Source organism: Drosophila mauritiana, chromosome 2R, assembly GCF_004382145.1.
Source record: "Drosophila mauritiana strain mau12 chromosome 2R, ASM438214v1, whole genome shotgun sequence".
NCBI lineage: Eukaryota > Metazoa > Arthropoda > Insecta > Diptera > Drosophilidae > Drosophila > Drosophila mauritiana.
This window is the reverse complement of record NC_046668.1, coordinates 1,915,379-1,942,140: the sequence shown is the minus strand read 5'-3', so window position 1 is coordinate 1,942,140 and position 26,762 is coordinate 1,915,379. Positions and strand designations below refer to the sequence as shown.

The 26,762-nt window shown below is 40.5% G+C and overlaps 1 protein-coding gene across 1 annotated transcript; it reads right to left on the bottom strand.

Moving 5' to 3' along the window:
• Positions 1 to 2,214: 2,214 nt before the first annotated feature.
• On the bottom strand, positions 2,215 to 3,189 carry LOC117135582 (craniofacial development protein 1). The gene is made up of 2 exons (XM_033295910.1): positions 2,513 to 3,189; positions 2,215 to 2,450 (listed from the first exon to the last, which is right to left on the bottom strand). The coding sequence occupies exons 1-2, from the start codon at positions 3,136 to 3,138 to the stop codon at positions 2,360 to 2,362; spliced, it is 717 nt and encodes a 238-aa protein (XP_033151801.1). The 5' UTR covers positions 3,139 to 3,189; the 3' UTR covers positions 2,215 to 2,359.
• Positions 3,190 to 26,762: the final 23,573 nt, after the last annotated feature.

Sequence of the window (26,762 nt, the reverse complement as noted above, 5' to 3'; positions counted from 1 at the left end):
TAACTTATGAATTTTAAAGAAAAGGGCAATAAAATACCAAAAATTTTAAATTAGCGCTATTAAAAAGGTTACAAAGATAGATAAAAATGACGAGGTTGAAATTAATACAATTCTTTCTTAATATCATCATGATCCGTCAGAACAAGGCCTCCCAGGAATTTCTAGAACCCTGATAAAGATAATACTTGTATTACTTCCCAAAACAATTACTAAATATGTTAAGACGTATCTAAAGTGCCAACAAGCAAAGATATTAAAGAATACGAAAATGCGAATGACTATTACAGAAACACCAGCTACAGCATTTGGAATAGTTCTGATAGATACCATTGGTCCACTTCCTAGAACAGAATATGGAAATGAATATGCTATCACTATTACTTGCGAGTTAACTAAGTATTTGGTTACGGTACCCATACCAAACAAAAGTGAAAAATCAGTTGCTAAATTTATTTTCAATAAATGTATACTTTAGTACGGCCCAATGATAACAATCATTACGGACATGGGAACCAAGTCTAAAAATCAAATAATAAACGATTTGTGCAAGTATATTAAAATTTCAAACATTACCTTAACTGCACACCACCACCAGACTTTAGGTATAATTGAACGCAGTCACAGAACACTTATGTGTATACTAGTACATTTCTGTAGAAATGATTGGGATATATGGATTCGATATGTTACTTATTTCTTCAACACAACACCCTCAGTAGTTCACGAATATTGTTCATATGAACTAGTGTAAAACAGATCTTTTATATAATATGAAGAATTACTATAAAGAAGTAATGATAAGTTTTGAAATAACTAATGGAATGGCTAAAAGTATGTCAGAAAAGGCAAAAACCGATATAATACTAAAATATGAAAGAAACGTTAGTTATTTTACCCGTTACTCGTAGAGTATGAGGGTATACTAGAATCGTTGAAAAGTATGTAACAGGCAGAAGAAAGCGTTTCCGACCATATAAAATATATATATTCTTGTTCTGTATCAATAGCCTAGTCGATCTGACCCTGTCTTCCCGCCGTCCGTAGGAACGTTGAGATCTCAGGAACAATAAAAAACCTAGAAGGTCGCGATCTCAGGAACTATAAAAGCTAGATGGTTGAGATATAGATATTCTAGACATACCTATGTACAGTTGCGGTAACAATAATAGCACCATAAGCACATTTCGTGTTTGTCCCAGCGTTTCTGTATTTTCTGACACTTTTTTATCATTTTACGCACTAAACTTAAATACTACAATGATTTTCAATCGAAATGAAATTAGTAAAAGATCTAATGGATATTTTAAAAATAATTGGAAAAACAAAAAAAAACCTTTAAATTTAGGCGGTAACAAAAATAGCACAGTTTCTCGTAGTTTGCTAAAATTAATAAAAAAATAAAATAAGGATTCAACAAAAGGAACTTCTTAGGAACTATGTTTAAAGAATCTTAATATTTGGTTGCGTGGTAACATATGGTACTTATTATTCAAGCAATCTGACTTAAAAAAAAACATTCAATAATTTTTTTAGGAAATCAACTTTCCACCTGCAGTAGCAGGTAGTAGCAGTATTTTAGCCGCAGCTGTACATATTCTAGAGACATAGACGCAGCGCAAGTTGTTTGACCCATGCTTCCACGCACAGAAGCCGCCGAAAACTGCCAGCCCCAATCTTTAAAAAAATGTTTTGAGTCTTGTAAATTTCTATCGACTTCCAAAAAAATGTTTGCCACGCACATTTTTGTAAAAATGTTGGATATTTTTTCATAATTGTATTAGTCTTGTATATTTCTATCGATTTACCAAAAACATTTTTGGCACGCCCACTCTAACGCTCTAAAGCCGCGAATACTTTCCACTAGGTGAGCAACGGATATTTTATTGTCGGGGAACTCGACTATAGAATTTAGTTTTTTTTTTTTTTTGTAAAATTGTAGTGTTTTCGAGCAGGTACATCTATCTAGGAACTTTGCCCATAATCAATAACAACACATTTCACGTAGCCTCGATAAGTAAACGGCAAAATCATATTTTCTTAGTTTATAAAAATCAATACCTAAGTTCTAAATCTGTAACCTACCTAAGGAAATATTAAACAACGACAAGAAGGTGTGCACATATTAGTTGGTTTACCTATTTGGTACGGCATATTAAAAAAAAATGTACTAGTATAGTCCAAGAAAAAAATTTTCTGTTAATGTCATAATTGGCGTATTTTGATTGAATTGGTGTAAGAACCATTTTTTTTATTTTGTTATTGAACATAATTGAATGTATTTTCGTTATTTAAAGAAGTGAGCGCTCCGAAAGCGTTTAATTTGCCAGTTTATAAACACAAGTCGACGTTGGTTAAGCGGTTAGTATGGCCTGCGAGACAGCCGCAACTTCTTTTCAATTTCAAACTGCCGAAGATCGGTTCTCTCCAAAAAGTCTTGACGGTCCAAATACCTAAATCGTTGGGTAATAAATTCAAGTTTATCTATTTAAATACAGTCTTGTTCCAAACTCACCCGTCCTTGCCTTTGTTATGCGAGCACAGAAGTTCGTCTATGCCTTCGTCTTGTTTAAAGTTTTTCCAATCCAATTGTGACCTTTCAAGCACTGTCAATTTCTTTTTCTTTTCAAATTTATTTATCATGGTACCGATACCTTTTTCAGAGGACAGTCGTTTAATTTTTCCGAGTCTGGAAACTGAAGAAGGCGTGGTTTTTTTGGTACCGTATTGATGTGTAGTTTTTATTATTGCCGTAGCGTTTTTATCATATTTATTACAAGCCTCATGCGAAGTATTGGTGGCACTTGCCGCATTTCCCCCCGTAGAATCTGTTTTTTTGTTGATTACGCTTTTAGTAACCATGTCGCCAAGAAAATCGGCCCATAAAGCATCCGACCGCGATTTTTCAGACTCCTCTTCGGAATGAAGGTCGTCACACTCCTCAGACCTGTATTCCTTATTAGCTCCGTCAGAATGCCTTGTTTTCCGCAATGCCTTTGCAGTATGCTTTGATTTTAGGACTGGGTATTTTTCAGACTTGTTCGACATATCACTTTCACTCCCATCGCCTGAAGTCAACAAATCGACATAATAATCCTCATCGCTTTCGCAGTCCGATACGTATTCTTCTTGTAAGTTCATTGTGTCGTGCTTTCAAAAAATTAGTTTTTCTTATCCATAAAATATGACCCGATCTTAAGAAAAGTAAAATCTATTCCTCTATAATTTGATGAACTCTTATGTCTGGACTCCACTACGACACATTTTCGCTTTATGCTACACTCTCAGGGATATCCGGAAAATATATACGTTTAGCTACAAGGGGTTGGGTTAAAATGATTTTTATTGTCTTCTTAAACAGATTTTGCATTGTACTTTTTTTTTGTATTTGATTTTAAACATGGTTTGAACACCCTCACTTGAATGCCCAAAAGGCTCCAAAAACTGCAAAACCTTTAAAAAAATTTATTTGAATATTTTTATTTTATTATTTGCCCAGCCGTTTTTATCGATAAGTTAAACAAATTTTTGTCATTTCCCGCTTAAAAAAACAGAACATTTAACGATGTTTCAGCATCGCAGTAAATTGCTTTGGCATTTGGACAGAAATTCATGATATGTTGATAGACCGGTTTTAGATCCTAAATAGTTTTTGAGGACACAAGCTGTTCGATGGCGAATTTCGAAAACTTGCAAATGCAAGTAAGGAATTATTTTTTGTCTTGGAAAAACTTTCATTAGCATTACTCCCACCTGAGAGGGTATGGGCTCCCCGATCCACTCTTTCTTAGGATGTCTGTCTTTCTTGCCTTTCGAGAATTGACCTGCAATTTCTAACTAAAGGGATTTTAATTGGAGGCGCTAGATATTTGAAATGAAAAATATAAAAAATACATGTAGGAGAGATATTTGCGAAATATTATTTTTATTTGAAAAGTCCATCGACCCATTATTTATGGAATATGACATAATTAAAATGACCGCCACGGCTTCGGTTGGTGGCGCACACACGAAAGGTCAAATTTTCGATGACTCTGGCTCACAAATTAAGCTGTATTTGATCGATGGCGTGGCGTATGTTGACTTCGAGGGCATCGGTGACTTAAGAAAACCCCACAAAAAAAATCCTGCAGAATCAAATCGCACGATCTCGGTGGCCAGTTCACGTCGCCTTCGCGCGAAATGGCCATATTAAGGTATTAACGACCAGAGCACAGTTATCGAAAATAGCGACTTACTTTTAGACGAGCGAGCTGATAACATGACATATGTAGCTGGATTCGTAGCGTTCATCACAATGCTGTGCACCGCGGTGGTGTTTCATGCGACCAGCTGGAGGATGAGAGAGACAACTGCAGCAACGACGTTAACTCAGATGGCAAAGTCTACCCCGGTTCGCCCGGCTTATTCGGGCCGGCTTATTCGGGCTTATACGACCAAGACCAATTTCGGCATAAAGTTTATAAGTACAGAAAACGGTGACAGCAGAGATGAAGACAACTCGCAGAATGGAAAACGAGTTGGTCCTTTCAAACCTGAACTTATTCGCACGGACAAACATGGACGCCCGAGTTACCAACCGTGGCTTAGAGGGTAACAATGTTTCAACATATTACATATATTGTCTGCGAAACTATTAATTGAAAACACTGTTACTCTCGATGAATGAATGAATGATTTTTATTGGCTTATGTATATTCTTAATTATATGTATTGTGTTGTGTTCTGTTTTGGTGTAATTTATGGAAATTGAGTGCAATGATTACGTGACTTATAGCCATTTCATTTGATTGTACTTATTATTATCTTTTTGTTTCGACTTACTAAACTGTTTGCCTATCTTTAATTGTTTCTTTATGGAATTTTTGTTCTTTCTTTTATTCAGAAGTTATTCCGTGATCTCCTCTATCTGTGTGTTTTGAATATCTTGGTGTTATTTTATGTCTTCGGTTCTCTTTTCTAAATACTATGTCTTCTTCTGTTAACGGTATTGTGTCTATTCCTTTTCCATTCAGTTTTTGTGTTCTTTCTTTGGCCTTTACTGTCATTTGTGTCTGTAATTGGGTATATCATTTTGTTTTAAATTCGTTAAGTTTTTGTAAATAATCAAGTTCGTCTGAATATTCAGTCGTTCTATTAAAAAGGTGTGTATTTCCTGCGAATAATCCGTAAGGCGTTAATTTTGTTGCGGAATGCACAATCTTGTATGTTATAAACGTTTTTGCAATAATTTCGTCATGTTTGCATTCTAACTTTTGGTTTTTCCTGACTTTGTAAATAATCCTAATGGTTTCTGTAAGCGTTTAGTGCATTCTACTTTTGAGTTGCTACTCGATTGATGGAATGATGTGAAGTGTAAGTCAATGCTAAATTGCTTTGAAGAGAATAGAGTTAAACTCCACAGCTTGGTCGCAGATGATTTTCCTCGGTGTTCCGAAATTACAAATATAACTTTTGATGTGTTTTATGATATTAATGAAATCCCTACTTAATCCCCCAATTTGAATAGTATGTCTATTATCGTTAGCATGGTTTTATTGTTGATGAAATACAGATCGATGTAACCAATATCTACTGGGATTTCTGGTAGCTGAATTTTACATTTTTGTGGGTTGCGATCATATTTCATTGTGTGACATACGTCGCAATCATTTATTATTCTAGATATAGTCTATTTTATGCATAGGAAGTAATGATGTCTTTCGTCGTTTCGTATATATTTTGAAATCATTCATAGGTTTTTCCGTGGTTTGTCTGTTGCCTGTGTTCTCTGCACTTTGTGCGGTTTCTCCATTTGTTGCTCTTGTCGATTCTGTATGTCATGAATATGAATATGAATGAATGAGCTTTTTTGTATACAATGTTACTTTTTTATACACGATGTCGTCGTACTCATACTCGGTTAACTGTAATCGCTATCTTATTAATTATACCCGTTACCCGTTGTTTGGGAACGAGACACCCTGTATACGCGAACAAGTCACCCTTTATCTTTGTTTACATTATCAATTGTCTGCAGCTTCAGCGGAGCTTATCAGCGGAATCAATGTAAGCATCGCACTGCTGTAATTGTCCGCGAGCTTGCCCAGTACTTTTCCAAACTTCTAACTCCCTTCTAACTGTAACTTGTTTACGTCTTATGCTAGTTTAATCGTATGGCGTGAGTACAGCCAAAGCTTAAGTTAGTCACATTTTTGATCTGCGAGAAAACGTACGCATCGGTGTCGAATTAATTAATATTAAGTGTCTGAAATTAACCAATAAATCACACTAAACAGTAACACTGGCGGGTTTATTTATGAACATAAAAATTGGTCCTTCGAGCCGGATTACCGGAACTGCGTTTCTTTCGGGCATTTGATTTTGATTATTGGCCTTTTGGCAAACGATGATCTATAGATCCTACATCGTATAGAATTCCCTTCTTTCGACCGCCATGCGGAGTGTGATTCAACAACGGGGCTTCTGCAAAGGCCAAATTACTCGTGCGCATAATAATGCCTTAAAATTTGTTGATGACATTCATTCAGTGCAAACAATAGTTGTCCGCCTGGCGCAACTACAGGAAAATTATTTGCGGTTCGTACGGCTCTCGGAAGAGCTGTATGCATTTAAATCGGAAGCCGATTGGGAGAACCCTGACGAGGATTTTGACGCATATGAGGACAAACATTATGCTACACACGCTATTCTCAGCAATACTTTGGAGGAGTTGAGACGGGATGTCACCTCAAACAGTATTGATGCCACAGTTCAAGCCGCAGACACATCCCAGAGAAGTCATGTCGATTTTCAGTTCGAGCGAATTAAAATTCCGACTTTTTCTGGAAATTATGAGGACTGGAAACATTTTTCGGACATGTTTATTGGATCGATTGCTTCCAATTCGAGCCTGACGGCTTGCCAACGATTTCATTATTTAAAATCGTACCTTGCCGGAGACGCGCTTGCATTAGTTAAACATATTCCAGTTACTAATGACAACTATCGGGAAGCATGGGATCGGCTGGAACAGCGATATAACAAACAATCGCTAATTATTCGATCGTTCTTAAACAGTTTCATGAGCCTTCCGAGTGCTATAAATTTAAATATCGGCACAGTGCGGAAAATTGCCGATGGTGCAGACGAAGTTATTCGTGGTCTACGAGCTCTTAATTGCGAAGAGAGGGATCCCTGGCTAATTTTCATTTTACTTTCAAAATTAGATAGCGATACCCGCCAAGCCTGGGCTCAGTGCGCAGAATCCGAGGAAAAAGGTGTGACCATCAACCGATTCTTGAAATTTCTCACATCACGCTGCGATACGTTGGAGGCTTTCGAATTAACTCGATCAACCCAAGCTCGACGCGCAGCTACCACGCACCACGCAGACACGCATCCAAGACGGGAAGAGCCGAAGTGCACATCGTGCCAGCAGAATCACCATCTGTTTAAGTGTCCTCAATTCATCGCACTCGACATTGCATCTCGCCGAGACTTCCTCAAATCAAGAAAGCTCTGTTTCAATTGCCTCAGCCCGGCTCATATGATGGGCAACTGTACATCGAGGCATACTTGTCGGATCTGCCGCCGCAAGCATCATACTTTGGTTCATGGCTCGTCGCAGCCAATTCAAAATGGCAACAACATTGACACAGCAAGTGTTGACAGCCGCGATCGACCAGCAGTCTCACATGCGAGATCTACAATTGGCCACAATCAACCGCTAGCTCGAGAAGGTCATCGCTTGGGAAGCGAGACTCCCGCGGAAAACAACTTTACGCATCATACTCTGGAGAATATTCCGGCGGCTGGTTCTCAGACTCTGTTGCCAACCATCCTTGCTGACGTCATCGACGCCTGGGGAAACACTACAACCTGCAGGCTGCTCCTGGATACTGGATCTACAATAACCTTGGCATCGGAATCATTTGTTCAGCGAATAGGCGTGCGTCGAACGCACGCACGGATTTCTATTCTCGGTCTCGCCGCCAACAGCGCGGGCGTTACCCGAGGACGCGCACATATCAATCTGCGCTCTCGTCATTCGGGCCAAACTGTCGAATTGGTCTCGTTCATTCTCAACTCGCTGACGTCATCACTTCCTGCCCAAGTTATTGACACCTCATCCTCTACGTGGAGGCAAATCTGCGAGCTTCCTTTGGCAGACCCAACGTTCTGCACACCTGGAGCAATCGATGTCATTGTTGGATCGGATCAACTTTGGTCCATCCATTTTCCCATCGCTCTCAATACTGTATTTGGTTGGATTCTTGCAGGCTCTTACTCTGCATTCAATGATCACCCTACTTCTGCGGTTACTCATCACGCGGACCTAGACACGATGGTTCGTTCATTCATGGAGATGGACAGCATTCAGCCTAACCAGGCTCTCCTGGACGCCAGCGATCCCACACAGCGTCATTTTGCTGCCACACACAAGCGCTCGACGGACGGGGTGTACGTCGTCGAGTATCCCTTCAAGGAGAAGGCACCGCCTATTGATTCGACCTTGCCACAGGCCATCAATCGCTTCTTCTCGCTGGAACGCAAATTTCGTCGGTATCCAGAATTGAAGCAGCAGTACGAAGCTTTCCTGGACGACTACTTGCAACGTGGACATATGGAACAACTGACCTCGGCTCAGGTTGAGGAGTCCCCAGACACCTGCTTCTATTTGCCGCACCACGCTGTCATCAAACTGGACAGTCTGACTACCAAATGTCGTGTAGTTTTTGATGGATCAGGAAAGGACAGCTCTGGAGTATCGCTCAATGACAGACTACATATTGGTCCACCGATTCAACGCGATCTTCTTGGCGTTTGTCTACGCTTCCGGCAGCACCAATATGTTTTATGCGCGGATGTCTAAAAGATGTTTCGAGGCATTAAAATCTTTAAGCCACACACCAATTTTCAGCGCATTGTTTGGCGCACGACTGAGAATGAACCTCTGCTTCATTTTCGCCTGCTGACGGTTACCTACGGATTGGCACCGTCACCATTTCTGGCTGTTCGAGTTCTAAAGCAACTTGCCGACGATCATGGCCATGAATACTCTGTCCCCTGTAGGGACGATATCCCTACAGGCGCCAACACATTCGAGGAGCTTATGGTTCTCAAGGACGAGCTTATAGCCCTCTTGGATAAGGGAAAATTCAAGCTACGCAAATGGAGTTCTAATAGTTGGCGTCTTCTGAAATCATTACCAGATGAAGATAGATGTTTTGAACCTATCCAGCTCCTCAACAAATCAGCTGCGGATTCACCTGTCAAAGTTCTTGGTATCCAATGGAACTCTGGGAAGGACGTTCTGTATCTCAACCTAAAGGGATGCGATGCGACCATTTCTCCGACGAAAAGAGAACTCTTGTCTCAGCTATCAAGAATTTATGATCCGCTTGGACTGGTAGCGCCGGTCACAGTTCTACTCAAGCTAATCTTCCAAGAAAGCTGGACAAGTGTCCTGCAGTGGGACGACCCCATTCCTGAAAGTCTACGTACGCGCTGGAGAGCCTTAGTAGAGGATTTGCCAGCACTTACGCAATGCCAAGTACCACGGTATATTGCGTCACCATTTCAAGATGTTCAACTACACGGATTCGGCGAGCATCCTCGCACGCCTACGGTGCGGTAGTTTACGCTCGAGTTGCAGTTGGATGCAGCTTTCAAGTAACTCTGGTTGCCGCCAAAACACGAGTGGCCCCGATCAAGCCCGTATCAATTCCACGTTTGGAGCTAAACGCTGCGTTACTTCTATCTCGATTGCTTTCTATTGTCAAAACATCACTAACAATTCCTCTTTTCAGCACGAGCTGCTGGACAGATTCAGAAATTGTGCTACACTGGCTTTCAGCTCCCCCTCGACGGTGGAACACCTACGTCTGCAACCGAACTTCTGAGATATTGAGCGACTTTCCCCGTAGCTGCTGGAACCATGTTCGCACGGAAGACAATCCTGCAGATTGTGAATCCCGAGGACTTCATCCGTCAAAGCTTCTGGAGCATCGACTGTGGTGGAAAGGTCCGTCCTGGCTGGCCACACCCACCTCTGAGTGGCCACCTTCTACAAGCAAGTTCAGCGTATCTTCAAGTTTCGATGTCAACACCGAAGAACGAGCCATAAAGCCCACGACTCTACATAACTTTGCTGATGAAAGTATACACGAGTTACTCATCCACAAATTCTCAACCTGGACGCGTCTTATAAGGGTATCTAGCTACTGTCATCGCTTTATTCACACTCTTCGATCCCATCATAGGAATTCGGCACCGTCTGAAGAGTTGCTGGACGCACAGCGCCGACTTATTCGACATGTGCAACAAAAATCCTTTGCCAGAGAATATGCGCAGCTAGAGAATCGACGCCAGCTTAACGCTAAATCGCATCTTATCCGGTTTTCTCCGTTTCTGGATGATTATGGAGTAATGCGAGTCGGTGGGAGAATCGAGCAATCTACACTCAACTACAACGCCAAGCACCCGATTCTGATACCTAAAGATACACCACTAGCTGGACTGCTGGTTCGACATTTTCATGTCCCCTATCTGCACACTGGAGTTGATGCAACGTTCACCAATCTTCGTCAGCAGTACTGGATTCTGGGAGCCCGCAATCTCGTCAGAAATGCAGTCTTCCAATGCAAATCCTGTTTTCTTCAACGAAAGGGCACAAGCAACCAGATCATGGGAGAGCTACCAATTCCTCGAGTTCAAGCTAGCCGCTGCTTTCAACACACAGGGCTGGACTACGCTGGACCGATCGCAATCAAGGAATCAAAGGGAAGAACTCCACGCATCGGAAAGCCATGGTTTTCTATTTTCGTGTGCCTCACTACAAAGGCACTTCACATCGAGTTTGTTAGTGAGCTAACTACACAGGCTTTCATCGCAGCCTTTCAACGATTCATTGCCCGGCGAGCGAAGCCTACTGACCTGTATTTGGACAATGGAACTACATTTCATGGAGGCAAGCAAACTTTGGATGACATGAGACGTCTGGCCATTCAACAAGCCAAAGATGAGGAACTAGCAGGATTCTTTGCCAATGAAGGGATTTCTTGGCACTTTATACCCCCGTCTGCTCCCCATTTTGGAGGGATGTGGGAAGCTGGAATTCGCTCAATTAAACTCCATATGAAACGGATACTTGGATCAAAGGCTTTAACGTTTGAGGAGCTCTCTACTGTCCTGACCCAAATTGAAGCTATCCTGAATTCACGCCCGCTGTGCCCAACTGGGGATAATTCTTTGGATCCACTGACGCCTGCTCATTTTTTGACTGGATCTCCGTATACTGCATTGCCTGAACCCTGTCGTCTGGATATGCAAGTCAATCGATTGGAGAGGTGGAATCAGCTGCAAGCCATGGTTCCAGGCTTTTGGAAAAGGTGGCATATGGAATACCTGACATCTCTTCATGAGCGGACAAAGTGGCATCTCGAAATCGAGAATCTGAAGATCGACACACTGGTAGTACTCAAGGAGCCCAATCTACCGCCCTCTAAATGGATTCTTGGCCGCATCACCGCAGTGCACGCAGGAATCGACAACATGGTCCGAGTCGTTACAGTGAAGACTGCTCACGGATTATACAAACGCCCAATTGCCAAAATCGCTGTACTGCCTCTCTGCTGAACAACCGTTCAGGGGGGCCGGTATGTTTGGGAACGAGACACCCTGTATACGCGAACAAGTCACCCTTTATCTTTGTTTACATTATCATTTGTCTGCAGCTTCAGCGGAGCTTATCAGCGGAATCAATGTAAGCATCGCACTGCTGTAATTGTCCGCGAGCTTGCCCAGTACTTTTCAAAACTTCTAACTCCCTTCTAACTGTAACTTGTTTACATCTTATGCTAGTTTAATCGTATGGCGTGAGTACAGCCAAAGCTTAAGTTAGTCACATTTTTGATCTGCGAGAAAACGTACGCATCGGTGTCAAATTAATTAATATTAAGTGTCTGAAATTAACCAATAAATCACACTAAACAGTAACACTGGCGGGTTAATTTATGAACACCCGTAAAGTAAAAGGGTATACTAGATTCGTTGAAAAGTTTGTTACAGGCAGAAGGAAGCTAAAAACCCATTACCGCAACTTGGTCAGCCTGGGGCCCGGGATGACCCTAACCGTAAGGGGCTGAGCGGGGCCAGAACGAAGTGGTATCTTCGTTACCTTCAGCAGGGCAAGTCACCCGCAGAAGCTTTGTCTCTGGCCAAGACACCGCAGCCGCTAGAGCAAAAGCTCAACTCTGCTTCGAAGCGGGCAAACACCACCCTGACGCCTCCGACGGAAACGCCTAAGAGGCAGAAGGTGGAGAAGAGCAGGCCACTGACTGCTCCCTTCGATGGCCCAAGTACCTCAAGGGCTGCAAAGGCAACTGAGGTACGCAAGCCATCATATGCGACCGTAACTGGGGCCATTAAGGTTGCGGTCGTACCAAAGGGGTACCCCAAAGTCATCCTCAGCAGTGAGAACCTCTCACAGCTCGAGGTGGCACTACTGGAGGAAATAGTCCTCTCCGGTTGGGATTCTCCAATCAAGTTTGGAGGAATCCACTTCATGGTGGGCCACCTGATAGTGGACTGCCGCAACGCAACCACTGCTGAGTGGCTGCAATCAGCAGTCCCCAGCCTCAGTAAGTGGAGCGGTGTCTCCCTGGAGGTAAGGATGGGCGACGACCTGCCATCGTCACACAACATCACCATCTTCTGCCCCAGGACAGGGGACAAAACAACAAAGTGGATCATGGAATTAATCAAGAAAAAGAATGACTTGGACACTGAGAACTGGCGTCTCATATCAAGGAAGAATGAGGGTGGTGGCTCGCTCCTAAGCCTTGGCATTGATGACAGCTCATGCGCCAAGATTATCTCTAGTGACCACAAACTGAGCTTCAGGTTTGTAGACATCTCAGTTTGTTGTCTAGAGAAGGCCAAAGCGATCAAATCTGGCACGAGACAGGTCGAGACTCTTCGAAATCGACCAGTCTTCGCGGAGAAGGAGAAGCCCAATAAGCTCTCCGAATCCAGCGAGGATCTGGCGGATGATGAGGATCTTTATGCGACGATCATCGAGATGGGGGATCAGACCCCGTTATCCTCTCAGGAGCTAGGCATGGAACTAGACCTTCTGAGTAAGGAAGAAGCGATACCGGTGGATGGTGATCTGGGTATCTCCAGATCAGCAACGCCGACGATAGAGCCGATCATCTAATGGTCGGAAGTACAGGGATAGCTCAGGTGAACATCCATCGCGCCAAGGCGGCCTCGGCTGTGCTGGCAAGGATGTTCACCAAACAACATATTGGGCTAGCCCTGGTACAGGAACCCTGGTATAACCAGGGAATAAAAGGACTGTACGTGAAGAACGCCAAGATAATTTGGGATCAACGGGCCTCTAGCCCTGGAGCCTGTATCCTGGCATGTAGAAGTATTAATTATTATATACTTACAGAATTTCTCACGCGGGACTGTGTACCGATCGTGGTAGAAGATGTGGGAGCAGCTAAGAAGACTGTGGTGGCATCGGTATACTTTGCCGGTGACGAGGCGTGCCCACCGCCCGAAATCATTGCACTGGCAGAATACTGCAAGAGGACACACTAACCCATCATCATCGGATGTGATTGTGATGCAAATGCACATCACGTGATATGGGGCAGCAGCGACGTAAATCAAAGAGGTGAGTCACTCTTAGAATTTATCTTGAATAACAATCTAGAAATCCTAAATGTCGGCAATGTTCCGACATTTGTTACCAGGGTAAGATTTGAGGTTCTGGACATTACACTTTCCAGCAGATCAGTATCTTCGCATATTAGCGACTGGCACGTATCTCCTGAGGAGTCAATTTCAGATCACAGAATTATTCGTTTTAACATAGGGCTAAATCTAGAGTGTAGCGAGCGTAGGCGCAATCCCAGGAATACGAACTGGGAAGGGTTCAATGCCTCCTTACTGCGGAATCCAGCTTCTGGGGTAACCGGGAAACTCCGTACCACTCTAGAACTGGAGGCCGCCGTAGAAGATATTAACTCATGTCTTACTAACGCGTTTAGAGAAAACTGCTCCCTTAGTCGAGCCAAAAGGGAACAAGATGCTCCATGGTGGAACGACCAATTGGAGAACTTACGGAAAGCGACCAGGCATCTCTTTAACAAAGCAAAAAGAGAAGGGAACTGGGATGCCTACCGGATTAAACTGACTATGTATAACAATGAGATCAGGAAAGCCAAACGAAGGAACTATAGAACCTTCTGTGAGGCAATAGTAAACACATGTGAAGGCGCAAGATTTCACAGAGCAATCTCCAAAGAAGTGCCAGAATCAAATCAGGCACTACGTACGGAGGATGACTCCAATACTATAGGAAGTAAGGAGAAACTTGGGCTACTACTGGCAACTCACTTTCCGGGAAGCACGCTTCAAACGGATGGGAATACCCCGGTAACGGCTCAAAGTAGACCATGTGCTACTGATTGGGCCAAAGCAAAATCAATAGTAACAACGGAGAGATTAAGATGGGCAATTGGTACATTCTAGCCCTACAAATCTCCTGGTCCAGATGGCATTCAGCCAATCCTGCTACAACGAGCGCTAAATCAGCTCGTAGTGCCGATCAGGAAAATACTGATCAGCAGCCTAGCTTTAGGACACATACCTACTGCCTGGAGTATAGCGAAAGTGGTCTTCATTCCAAAAGCTGGAAAGAAAGACATCACTGATCCGAAGTCGTTCAGACCCATCAGACATCAGACATCGTTTTTGGTAAAAAGGTTGGAAAAGCTAGTGGATGTCACCATTAGAAGCACTCTGCTTGTAGAGCATCCGCTCCAACGGACGCAGCTTGCCTACAGGGCGGGCAGATCAACTGATACTGCCCTATATCACCTGAAAAGCCTTATTGAGGATTCACTTACTATGCTATGTGCCTTCTTAGACATACAGGGTGCATTCGACAATACCTCTCATGAGGCGGTCAACGCATCCCTGGCAAGAAGAGGACTAGATGCAACAACCAGTGGATGGATCAAATGACTACTGGCATCTAGGCGGGCCATGGCCACTATAGGAGGACAGTCGTCCACAGTATCTACCACAAGGGGATGCCCCCAAGGGGGTGTCCTCTCGCCTCTCTTGTGGAGCTTGCTGGTAGTTGAGAGTTGTTGGACAGACTGACCCGCAGAGGTATACTTTGCCAGGGCTATGCTGACGATATTGTCATAGCCAGAGGTAAATATGAGGAAACACTCTGCGATATCATTCAACTGGGCCTAAACATGACCAGCGAATGGTGCAAGGAAGTATGGTGAAACTTCATAAGCTCCAAAGAATGGCCTGCATATGCATGACAGGAGCAATGCGCACCTGTCCCACTGCAGCCCTAGAAGTACTAATGGAGGTAACGCCGCTTCATATCGTCATTGAAATGAAACGGAAAGCTACCCTAATAGAATTGAGGGAGCAGGAAATGACTGCAACCTTACAAGAAAGGATGCTGAAAGCCTAAAAAGGGATATCCCTTTGCTGATGCAACCAAGGGATGAGATGCCAGCTGAGCACAGGTTCGCTCAGAACTTCAGCACTCATCTCAGTAATAAAAACAGTTGGACACCCCTGGGGAAAGTACACCCTATGAAACCACAAACAATAAAGTGGTATACAGACGGATCCCTCACCGACGAGGGAAGTGGGCTGGGGGTTGTAGGCCCCAGGTTAAAATACCAAGAATCAATGGGCAGATACACCAGCATTTTTCAAGCTAAAGTCTGTCTGACCTAAGACACTAGAATAACAAGATGCGTAACGGCCATACAAATTTTTGGCACGCGATTTTTTGGCCGTGGCTCTAGAGGTGGCTCCAGGCTCTCTTGAGTTTTTGTTCGAGAGAGAAAGAGCGGAGAGCGCTACAGCAAACAGCTCTTTTCTACGCATACAGTGATAGCATACAACTGTATGTGTGCACACGTATGCTCATGTATTGTAAATTTGACAAAATATGCCCTTCACCTTAGAAGTTCGTTGACTTTAAATCTATATTATTTTTTATCAATTGGCACCATGCGAAAAATTCTTGTTTTGCATTGCCTCAACGTAATTATTATTTAAATAAATCTTAGAAATAGTAATAGACGAATCTATGTACATCACAAAATAAATTTCGAAAATGACTTTATATTAGAATACTTGTCATTAGGGTATTCCGCTTGCGGCGTGAGAAAAATTAATAAGGCAATGATTGTTGAGTGCTTGTGTCCGCACTTCGTGCCTGACGATTTGACTTTTGCAACGAACTGTTTTCATATTTTTATTTACTTTATTAATTTTTATTTTCTACTACGTATTATTATTTTTTATGAAATATTATTATGAAATATTATTATTTTTATTATTTATTAATAAAATTATTATTTTTATTATTTATTAATAAAATTATAATTTTTATTATATATTAATAAAATTATTTTTTTTATTAAATTAAAAAATAATTATTATTTTTATGAAATATTTATTTCTCAATGTTATGTCTTCTTTTTGGAAAATTTATGTTTCAAATTACAGTAGTTATAATAATTTCCTTTGTATTTGCTTTAATTATTTAGTATACTTATTAAGTCATTTGACTTAATATGATGTAAGTATGTATGAACCATTTTTATTATTTAAGATGCGCATTATATTCAGCTTTCAGTTTAATTTTTTTTTTTGGTATATTCCAATTTGATATTTTTAAAAAGCGCGCACTTTTGGGTGGGAAGAATAGCGCGCCAAATTTTTTGTTTTTCCTTTTAATTTCTCTTAGCCCGTTTGCTTAAAGTTGACTATACGCAGAGGGCCTAATTAATATAGGACCCCATTACAATTCTAATGGCCTCCCCGTGTTGTTCCCTGGGTACCGAATATTACATATATTACAAATAATTAATTAACATAACATAATATAAATAAAATAAGAATAAAATATAAATATCTAAACGGTAGCTAATTCGAGCGGCGATTTTAACAAACGAATGTAAAAAACTTTAAAATTATAATAGTCAGGGAATTTTTATTTTATTTCATCATATTGCTACGAAATTGGCCACAACTCCAAATATGTAAATTCGTTTCTTCGATCAGAATTGATTTCGGCCCGAAAATCGTCTTTTAGCACAACACGCACACATATACGCGTTCTAGTCTCTTGTTTTTACTCACACAAGCAAGCAAATTCTATTTTTACATTTCTTACGCTCTCAGCGTGAGCGAGCGGAAAGAGAGCAAATTTGGCCTTCACCAAAAAAGTGGCTGCATAGTGCCAAACGAATGTATGGCCGTTACGCATCTTGTTATTCTAGTGTCTTTGGTCTGACGCTGTGCGGAGTTTAATCTGCAAAGGAACTATCGTGGCAAGGACATTGCTATACTGTATGATAGTCAAGCAGCCATAAAGGCGCTCAGCAAAGCTAAGATAACATCTAAGCTAGTAAATGAAGTGAGGACAGCCCTAGACAAACTGGGAGCTGTCAACAACCTCACAATAAGGTGGGTCCCAGGACACAACAACATCCCGGGAAATGAGCTAGCGAACAACCTAGCCAGGAAAGGGGCAGAGAACCCTCTAATTGGGCCCGAAACATTCTGTGGTGTTGGTCACCACAGAGTACTGGGCTTACTTAAGTCAATAGAGGAAGAAAAACGTCTGTCCTTCTGGGAACACCTACCAGGACTTAGGCAGTCTAAGATTCTCCTTCGTGAATATAACCACAAAATATTCAAGACCTTAATGACACACGGGAAAAACACCGTGCGCATTTTAACTGGCCTTCTTACGGGGCACTGCCGACTTCGCAGTCATTTGCATAAGATTGGCATTGCAGACAGTGAACTCTGTCGCTTCTGTTGCATGGAGGAGGTGAGCTCTGCACATATTATGTGACTGCACGGCGCTTTCCATCAGGAGGAACAGACTCCTGGGCATGTATGTAGTCCCACGGGAAACAATTGCAGCCCTGAACCCCAATAAAATTCTGGATTTTATACAGTGCATTGGACTTCAGGGAGATCTTTGAGTCATGAAGGGGTAGTACAATAGATCCTACTGGGTCGCAGTACACATAGAAACCCACTTAATAATAATAATAAATATTAAAGCACAGAATACAACAAAACAATTGTATGCTCTCAGCGAGTTGAAGCGATAAAGCTGGTTGCAAACTGCTCTCTCGCTTTGCTCTCGCTTTTTTGCTTCAGCTCGCAACTCGCTTCGCTCTCACTGTGACATCTTTCGAGCGATTGCTTAAAAATGCATGCATTATCGCTTCGATTCTCGCTCGCACTCTGACGTCAGCCTAAGCGTTTTTATGGTCTTCCTAAATCTGTATGGTTTTCTTTACTTTTGGTTGTTTCGTCAGTTGTTTAATTATCTTAGCTAAGTCCTTAATAGATTTTCTACAGTAGCTTAGGAGCCCGATAAAATATTTTATGTGTGTTCTTGTCGTGGGTAAGGGGAATTTCGTTTCAGCTTCTATCTTTTTGGGGTTCGGTTTTATGCCTTCTGGCGGATCGATATGTCTCAAAAAGTCTATCTCTTTTTTAAATTAGACATTTTAATTTTGAGTGCAACCTTTAGATCTTGAATGTGTTGTTAAAACGACGCCGAATATATTATGATGTCGTCCATATACACTTAAAAATATTTTCCTACTAAATCTCCTAACAAGTTGTTAATGAACCTTTGGATTGTTGCGGCATTTGTTAACCCGAATGGCAAAAATTCTCAAGAATTCGAAATGCCCTCATACTACCGTAAAAGCTGTTTTCTCTTTGTCTTTTGGGTTCATTTCGACTTGATGATACCCGCTTTTTAAGTCCAGCGTGGAGTCCGTCAATTAATGCTATTGTGTGTTTGTCCTTAATGGTTTTTTTTCCATTAATTTTATTGAAATACGACTAACCTTAATTTTCTTTATCCAGAGGTGCGATTTTCTTGCCTGCCAACAAAACAGATGCACTCCATGGTGAGCGACAATTTCTGATCTTACCTTGATCTAATATCACGAAAACGTATTATTATTATTTTTATCTCTGCGTTTTCCCTTATAGAGTACCTAAATGGTCTTGGGCATATGGGTTGTTCGTCTAATAGTCTAATATTATACTTTGTTCCTTTTGTTACTGACAATTGGTCGCCGTCGTTATCAAATAGTGTTCTATATTGTTTACAAACTTCCAAAATTTTAGGTTTTTCTTCTTTGTTAAGATATTCTGTTCTTATGTTGAGTTTAACTCTATTGTCATTGTTTTCAATATCTGTATGTTTTGCTGTGTCCATTTCTGTAAAACTCTCTGCATTATATACTTCTACCTGTATCGGATAATTAACATTTATCATTCTGTCTTGATCAGTTTTCGTTTGTGATTTCTACTTTGGCTGTGTAATTACTTTTTCTGTAAATGCCCTCGTTAATATATATTCCCTCCTGTATTATTATTTCGTTTATATATATTTCTCCTTCCCTTTCTGTTACAGGTATTTCTACTAATGTTGTTGTCCTTACATCTAGTTTTTTTTGGCAATTCGGATCTCTTTTCTCTTTGAAGTATCTCGATTTTTGTATTGGTGGTTACATAGATTAGATTTTCAAAACCAATTTTAGCGTTTAAAAACGTTAAAAGGTCTATTTGGACTATTCGTCAAAAAATCGTAGAATTCAAATAAGATTTAAATAAAAAAGGTAAATTCGCCACTTGGCTTGAATTCCCTGAAAAGTATGTACTTAATTTTTTTGTATATATTTTGTGTGTTTAGTATTGTTTTAACTTGCATTGGCTGCTGTAAATTTTGTTATTTGCTTAGTCTGGAATAATTAACCATTTGTCTATTAAGATTTTAACGGTCTGCCAAATGGCGATATAATTAAAATATAGATTATTGCTCCTCTACATTTTGATTTTGATTGATTTTGATTGTTAACTTCGAAATACCTTTCTGCTCCCACGCATGTCCTGAATAACTACCTCTTTCACAACATTGCCCCTATTACTGACATAATTTTTATAGTTATTTTTCTGTTCCTGGCCTCCCCGGTTACTGTTCCCTTGCTCTTGTCGGTTCGTGTTATGGTTGTTATTGTAACTTGTATTGGTTGGTTGTTATGTGTTTGTGTTATAACTGTTGTTATTTGCTGTCTTGCATCGTAAGTTGGTCCATTACTTTTATTGTTATAGCTGTAATGTACCCGTTTTTGGTTTTGTCTCCCGTAATCTTCCTACCTCTGTCTCTCATATATTCATCTCTGAGCTCCTTTGTTATTTCATTTGCCTGTCTTAATGCTTTTGGATTCTGAGCTTTTACAGTCCATTTTAACAGGGTTTTCAGATATGCTATAAACTTCTGTGTGCATGTTATATGAATTATATGAATTTTCTTTTATTTTACGTATTTCATCTAGTCTAGTATAGTTCTTATTTCTCTAAACTATCTAGTATCGCTGGTCGTATACCTGATATTTCTTGACATAGCAATTTTATATATATATAAAAAATTTTCTTCACTTCTTGACTCCCCAAAATTATCAATTAATGTTTGTTTAATATTAACCCAATTGTTTTTTACTCTCTCCAATTAATGTCCAGTCTTTTTGTCCTATTTTGTCCTATAACTATTTTGTCTCTTAATTCTCCTAATATTAATTCTCCGTATTCTGTCTTTTCTATTTTGGTGACCAACTAACGGTACCGCGCTGCATCTGGGACTCGAGCCGGCCAAGGGCACGGAGGTCGAAAGGTAACGGTGCAGACTTTGGACATGCACAAAGATGACGCACCGTGAACTAACGGTACATTATTTGTTACTTGAAATAACGTGATCCGTGCGGCCTATAAAGTGACGGTGCAAGTGCAGCCCGGGGCAGTTAGTGAACTAGATCGTGCGTGGAAGGAATCTGTGAATTAAAACGTGCGGAGAAGGAGACAGTAAGTTAGAACGAGCAGAGAAGAAAGTAAAGAGCAAACTGTGAAAGTGTCGGACAGAGAGAGGCGGGCAGGACACGAAAGGACGAGCAGTGCAAGTGGAGAGTGATCCTTGGAGTGGAGGGACAAGGGCCTGGCGTGTTCAAAAGTGTTAGTGGAGTCAGTGGTCAGCAAAGGTGGTCCCAGGCCGAGCGTGGACTCAACCCTTGGACGATGCATCCTGCCCCATACCATCCTCATCCCGTTCAAGCCGGCACGTCGTCCGTTGTCATGGAAGAACAGGACAACGAAGGCAAGACGTCGCAGAAGAAACGCCGCAGGAGCAAAGTGATCGCCCGAGAAGTCAACCGTTGAAACTTTACAATAAATCGACTTTAATCAGAACCTTTTTCCTTGGTCGGGCAATAACACAAATCATAAATTTGGTGGGACGAACACATAACCTTTTTGAGCTAGCGGTTGAAACTCGTAGCGATCAGGAACAAGAAAAACATTTCGTTAGAACTGTAAATGCAGCTAATATAAAATGTCAACTAGATTAATGCGAATTTTTAAAAAACAAAGTTAAGTTTTTGGGATTCGTTATATCCGATAATACAAACAAATATAGCTAAAAAGTAGGAGCAATAGCCAACCACAACCAAAAACAGTTAAAGACTATTGTTTAGCTATTGAGCTTTTTCAATAGCTGTTGCGAATAATAAAAAACCGAAGAAAGTTTGCTTTTATAACGACAGTTTTTATTTTGCGAATAGTTATTAATTTACGATAGCGATAATTGAAGGCGTAAGTTTGGTCTTTTCCGAAACACGAAGAATTGGCAACTGGCGGGGCAGGCAGCCGAAATGCAGCGCCCAAGCTAAACGTAGGTAGCTAACAACAACAAACAAGGAATGAGCGCCATACAGATAAATGCGTGCGAGAGCAGCGGTTTGCACTATGGGCATCGCAACTGCTACCACTGCCTAATTTGGCTTATAATATTAAAGAATATGAGCTTAGTCTACTGCACAGTTTTGGCGGCTGCATGACCCAACATCCTCCCCCATTGGAAGCTTGGCTTCCAACAGAGTCCTCAAGGGGAAGCAGACACAGCTTGTTCACTGCCCGCCTTATTACTCCAGACGCGGTCCTCAATTCTGCAACTCGAGCGACGCCGTCTCTGCCAGGAATCAACTGCATAACTCTCGCCAAAGGCCATCTCAAAAGCGTGAGATCCTTCCAAGCGCTCCTTGGGAAGGTCTGCCATTATGTGCTCTATCAGCCGCGGCTTAATCCGAAAACATCTGATGCACCTGTTCACGGCCTTGGTAACCGTCTTCCTCCCCCCAATAGGCCAATATTGGGATCGAATTGCACCCAGAAGAGCTCGAGGTCCGGCATGAAGATTGCTTTCATGGTAATGCGAGATAATTGCTAGAGTCACCGGATGGGACCTTGGAAGGATTTTCGGGTGGCGGCCATCAAAGTCCAATGACGAATTCCGGAGGCGACTGCCTACTCTAAGAAGTCCAAATTGATCCAGGAACGGCGAGAGCGATGATATGGGACTAGACGAGGAAACTCTTCCCAGCGTTTTTAGGGACTGCAGGTCCTCCCATAAATGCGCGCGCTGCACCAACCGCAGCATCATATGAGTACCCTCTTGAATGTGTGCGACGGTGAGCCCAGGATGACGAATTCCATTACAAAATTTGTAAATGTATGCAAATACTCGTTGCAGTGAGGGGTAAGAATTTGCAAATTTGGAGCTAGCAATTAGACGAATCTATGTACATCACAAAATAAATTTCGAAAATGACTTTATATTAGAATACTTGTCATTAGGGTATTCAGCTTGCGGCGTGAGAAAAATTAATAAGGCAATGATTGTTGAGTGCTTGTGTCCGCACTTCGTGCCTGACGATTTGACTTTTGCAACGAACTGTTTTCATATTTTTATTTACTTTATTAATTTTTATTTTCTACTACGTATTATTATTTTTTATGAAATATTATTATGAAATATTATTATTTTTATTATTTATTAATAAAATTATTATTTTTATTATTTATTAATAAAATTATAATTTTTATTATATATTAATAAAATTATTTTTTTTATTAAATTAAAAAATAATTATTATTTTTATGAAATATTTATTTCTCAATGTTATGTCTTCTTTTTGGAAAATTTATGTTTCAAATTACAGTAGTTATAATAATTTCCTTTGTATTTGCTTTAATTATTTAGTATACTTATTAAGTCATTTGACTTAATATGATGTAAGTATGTATGAACCATTTTTATTATTTAAGATGCGCATTATATTCAGCTTTCAGTTTAATTTTTTTTTTTTGGTATATTCCAATTTGATATTTTTAAAAAGCGCGCACTTTTGGGTGGGAAGAATAGCGCGCCAAATTTTTTGTTTTTCCTTTTAATTTCTCTTAGCCCGTTTGCTTAAAGTTGACTATACGCAGAGGGCCTAATTAATATAGGACCCCATTACAATTCTAATGGCCTCCCCGTGTTGTTCCCTGGGTACCGAATATTACATATATTACAAATAATTAATTAACATAACATAATATAAATAAAATAAGAATAAAATATAAATATCTAAACGGTAGCTAATTCGAGCGGCGATTTTAACAAACGAATATAAAAAACTTTAAAATTATAATAGTCAGGGAATTTTTATTTTATTTCATCATATTGCTACGAAATTGGCCACAACTCCAAATATGTAAATTCGTTTCTTCGATCAGAATTGATTTCGGCCCGAAAATCGTCTTTTAGCACAACACGCACACATATACGCGTTCTAGTCTCTTGTTTTTACTCACACAAGCAAGCAAATTCTATTTTTACATTTCTTACGCTCTCAGCGTGAGCGAGCGGAAAGAGAGCAAATTTGGCCTTCACCAAAATAGTGGCTGCATAGTGCCAAACGAATGTATGGCCGTTACGCATCTTGTTATTCTAGTGTCTTTGGTCTGACGCTGTGCGGAGTTTAATCTGCAAAGGAACTATCGTGGCAAGGACATTGCTATACTGTATGATAGTCAAGCAGCCATAAAGGCGCTCAGCAAAGCTAAGATAACATCTAAGCTAGTAAATGAAGTGAGGACAGCCCTAGACAAACTGGGAGCTGTCAACAACCTCACAATAAGGTGGGTCCCAGGACACAACAACATCCCGGGAAATGAGCTAGCGAACAACCTAGCCAGGAAAGGGGCAGAGAACCCTCTAATTGGGCCCGAAACATTCTGTGGTGTTGGTCACCACAGAGTACTGGGCTTACTTAAGTCAATAGAGGAAGAAAAACGTCTGTCCTTCTGGGAACACCTACCAGGACTTAGGCAGTCTAAGATTCTCCTTCGTGAATATAACCACAAAATATTCAAGACCTTAATGACACACGGGAAAAACACCGTGCGCATTTTAACTGGCCTTCTTACGGGGCACTGCCGACTTCGCAGTCATTTGCATAAGATTGGCATTGCAGACAGTGAACTCTGTCGCTTCTGTTGCATGGAGGAGGTGAGCTCTGCACATATTATGTGACTGCACGGCGCTTTCCATCAGGAGGAACAGACTCCTGGGCATGTATGTAGTCCCACGGGAAACAATTGCAGCCCTGAACCCCAATAAAATTCTGGATTTTATACAGTGCATTGGACTTCAGGGAGATCTTTGAGTCATGAAGGGGTAGTACAATAGATCCTACTGGGTCGCAGTACACATAGAAACCCACTTAATAATAATAATAAATATTAAAGCACAGAATACAACAAAACAATTGTATGCTCTCAGCGAGTTGAAGCGATAAAGCTGGTTGCAAACTGCTCTCTCGCTTTGCTCTCGCTTTTTTGCTTCAGCTCGCAACTCGCTTCGCTCTCACTGTGACATCTTTCGAGCGATTGCTTAAAAATGCATGCATTATCGCTTCGATTCTCGCTCGCACTCTGACGTCAGCCTAAGCGTTTTTATGGTCTTCCTAAATCTGTATGGTTTTCTTTACTTTTGGTTGTTTCGTCAGTTGTTTAATTATCTTAGCTAAGTCCTTAATAGATTTTCTACAGTAGCTTAGGAGCCCGATAAAATATTTTATGTGTGTTCTTGTCGTGGGTAAGGGGAATTTCGTTTCAGCTTCTATCTTTTTGGGGTTCGGTTTTATGCCTTCTGGCGGATCGATATGTCTCAAAAAGTCTATCTCTTTTTTAAATTAGACATTTTAATTTTGAGTGCAACCTTTAGATCTTGAATGTGTTGTTAAAACGACGCCGAATATATTATGATGTCGTCCATATACACTTAAAAATATTTTCCTACTAAATCTCCTAACAAGTTGTTAATGAACCTTTGGATTGTTGCGGCATTTGTTAACCCGAATGGCAAAAATTCTCAAGAATTCGAAATGCCCTCATACTACCGTAAAAGCTGTTTTCTCTTTGTCTTTTGGGTTCATTTCGACTTGATGATACCCGCTTTTTAAGTCCAGCGTGGAGTCCGTCAATTAATGCTATTGTGTGTTTGTCCTTAATGGATTTTTTTCCATTAATTTTATTGAAATACGACTAACCTTAATTTTCTTTATCCAGAGGTGCGATTTTCTTGCCTGCCAACAAAACAGATGCACTCCATGGTGAGCGACAATTTCTGATCTTACCTTGATCTAATATCACGAAAACGTATTATTATTATTTTTATCTCTGCGTTTTCCCTTATAGAGTACCTAAATGGTCTTGGGCATATGGGTTGTTCGTCTAATAGTCTAATATTATACTTTGTTCCTTTTGTTACTGACAATTGGTCGCCGTCGTTATCAAATAGTGTTCTATATTGTTCACAAACTTCCAAAATTTTAGGTTTTTCTTCTTTGTTAAGATATTCTGTTCTTATGTTGAGTTTAACTCTATTGTCATTGTTTTCAATATCTGTATGTTTTGCTGTGTCCATTTCTGTAAAACTCTCTGCATTATATACTTCTACCTGTATCGGATAATTAACATTTATCATTCTGTCTTGATCAGTTTTCGTTTGTGATTTCTACTTTGGCTGTGTAATTACTTTTTCTGTAAATGCCCTCGTTAATATATATTCCCTCCTGTATTATTATTTCGTTTATATATATTTCTCCTTCCCTTTCTGTTACAGGTATTTCTACTAATGTTGTTGTCCTTACATCTAGTTTTTTTTGGCAATTCGGATCTCTTTTCTCTTTGAAGTATCTCGATTTTTGTATTGGTGGTTACATAGATTAGATTTTCAAAACCAATTTTAGCGTTTAAAAACGTTAAAAGGTCTATTTGGACTATTCCTCAAAAAATCGTAGAATTCAAATAAGATTTAAATAAAAAAGGTAAATTCGCCACTTGGCTTGAATTCCCTGAAAAGTATGTACTTAATTTTTTTGTATATATTTTGTGTGTTTAGTATTGTTTTAACTTGCATTGGCTGCTGTAAATTTTGTTATTTGCTTAGTCTGGAATAATTAACCATTTGTCTATTAAGATTTTAACGGTCTGCCAAATGGCGATATAATTAAAATATAGATTATTGCTCCTCTACAATTTGATTTTGATTGATTTTGATTGTTAACTTCGAAATACCTTTCTGCTCCCACGCATGTCCTGAATAACTACCTCTTTCACAACATTGCCCCTATTACTGACATAATTTTTATAGTTATTTTTCTGTTCCTGGCCTCCCCGGTTACTGTTCCCTTGCTCTTGTCGGTTCGTGTTATGGTTGTTATTGTAACTTGTATTGGTTGGTTGTTATGTGTTTGTGTTATAACTGTTGTTATTTGCTGTCTTGCATCGTAAGTTGGTCCATT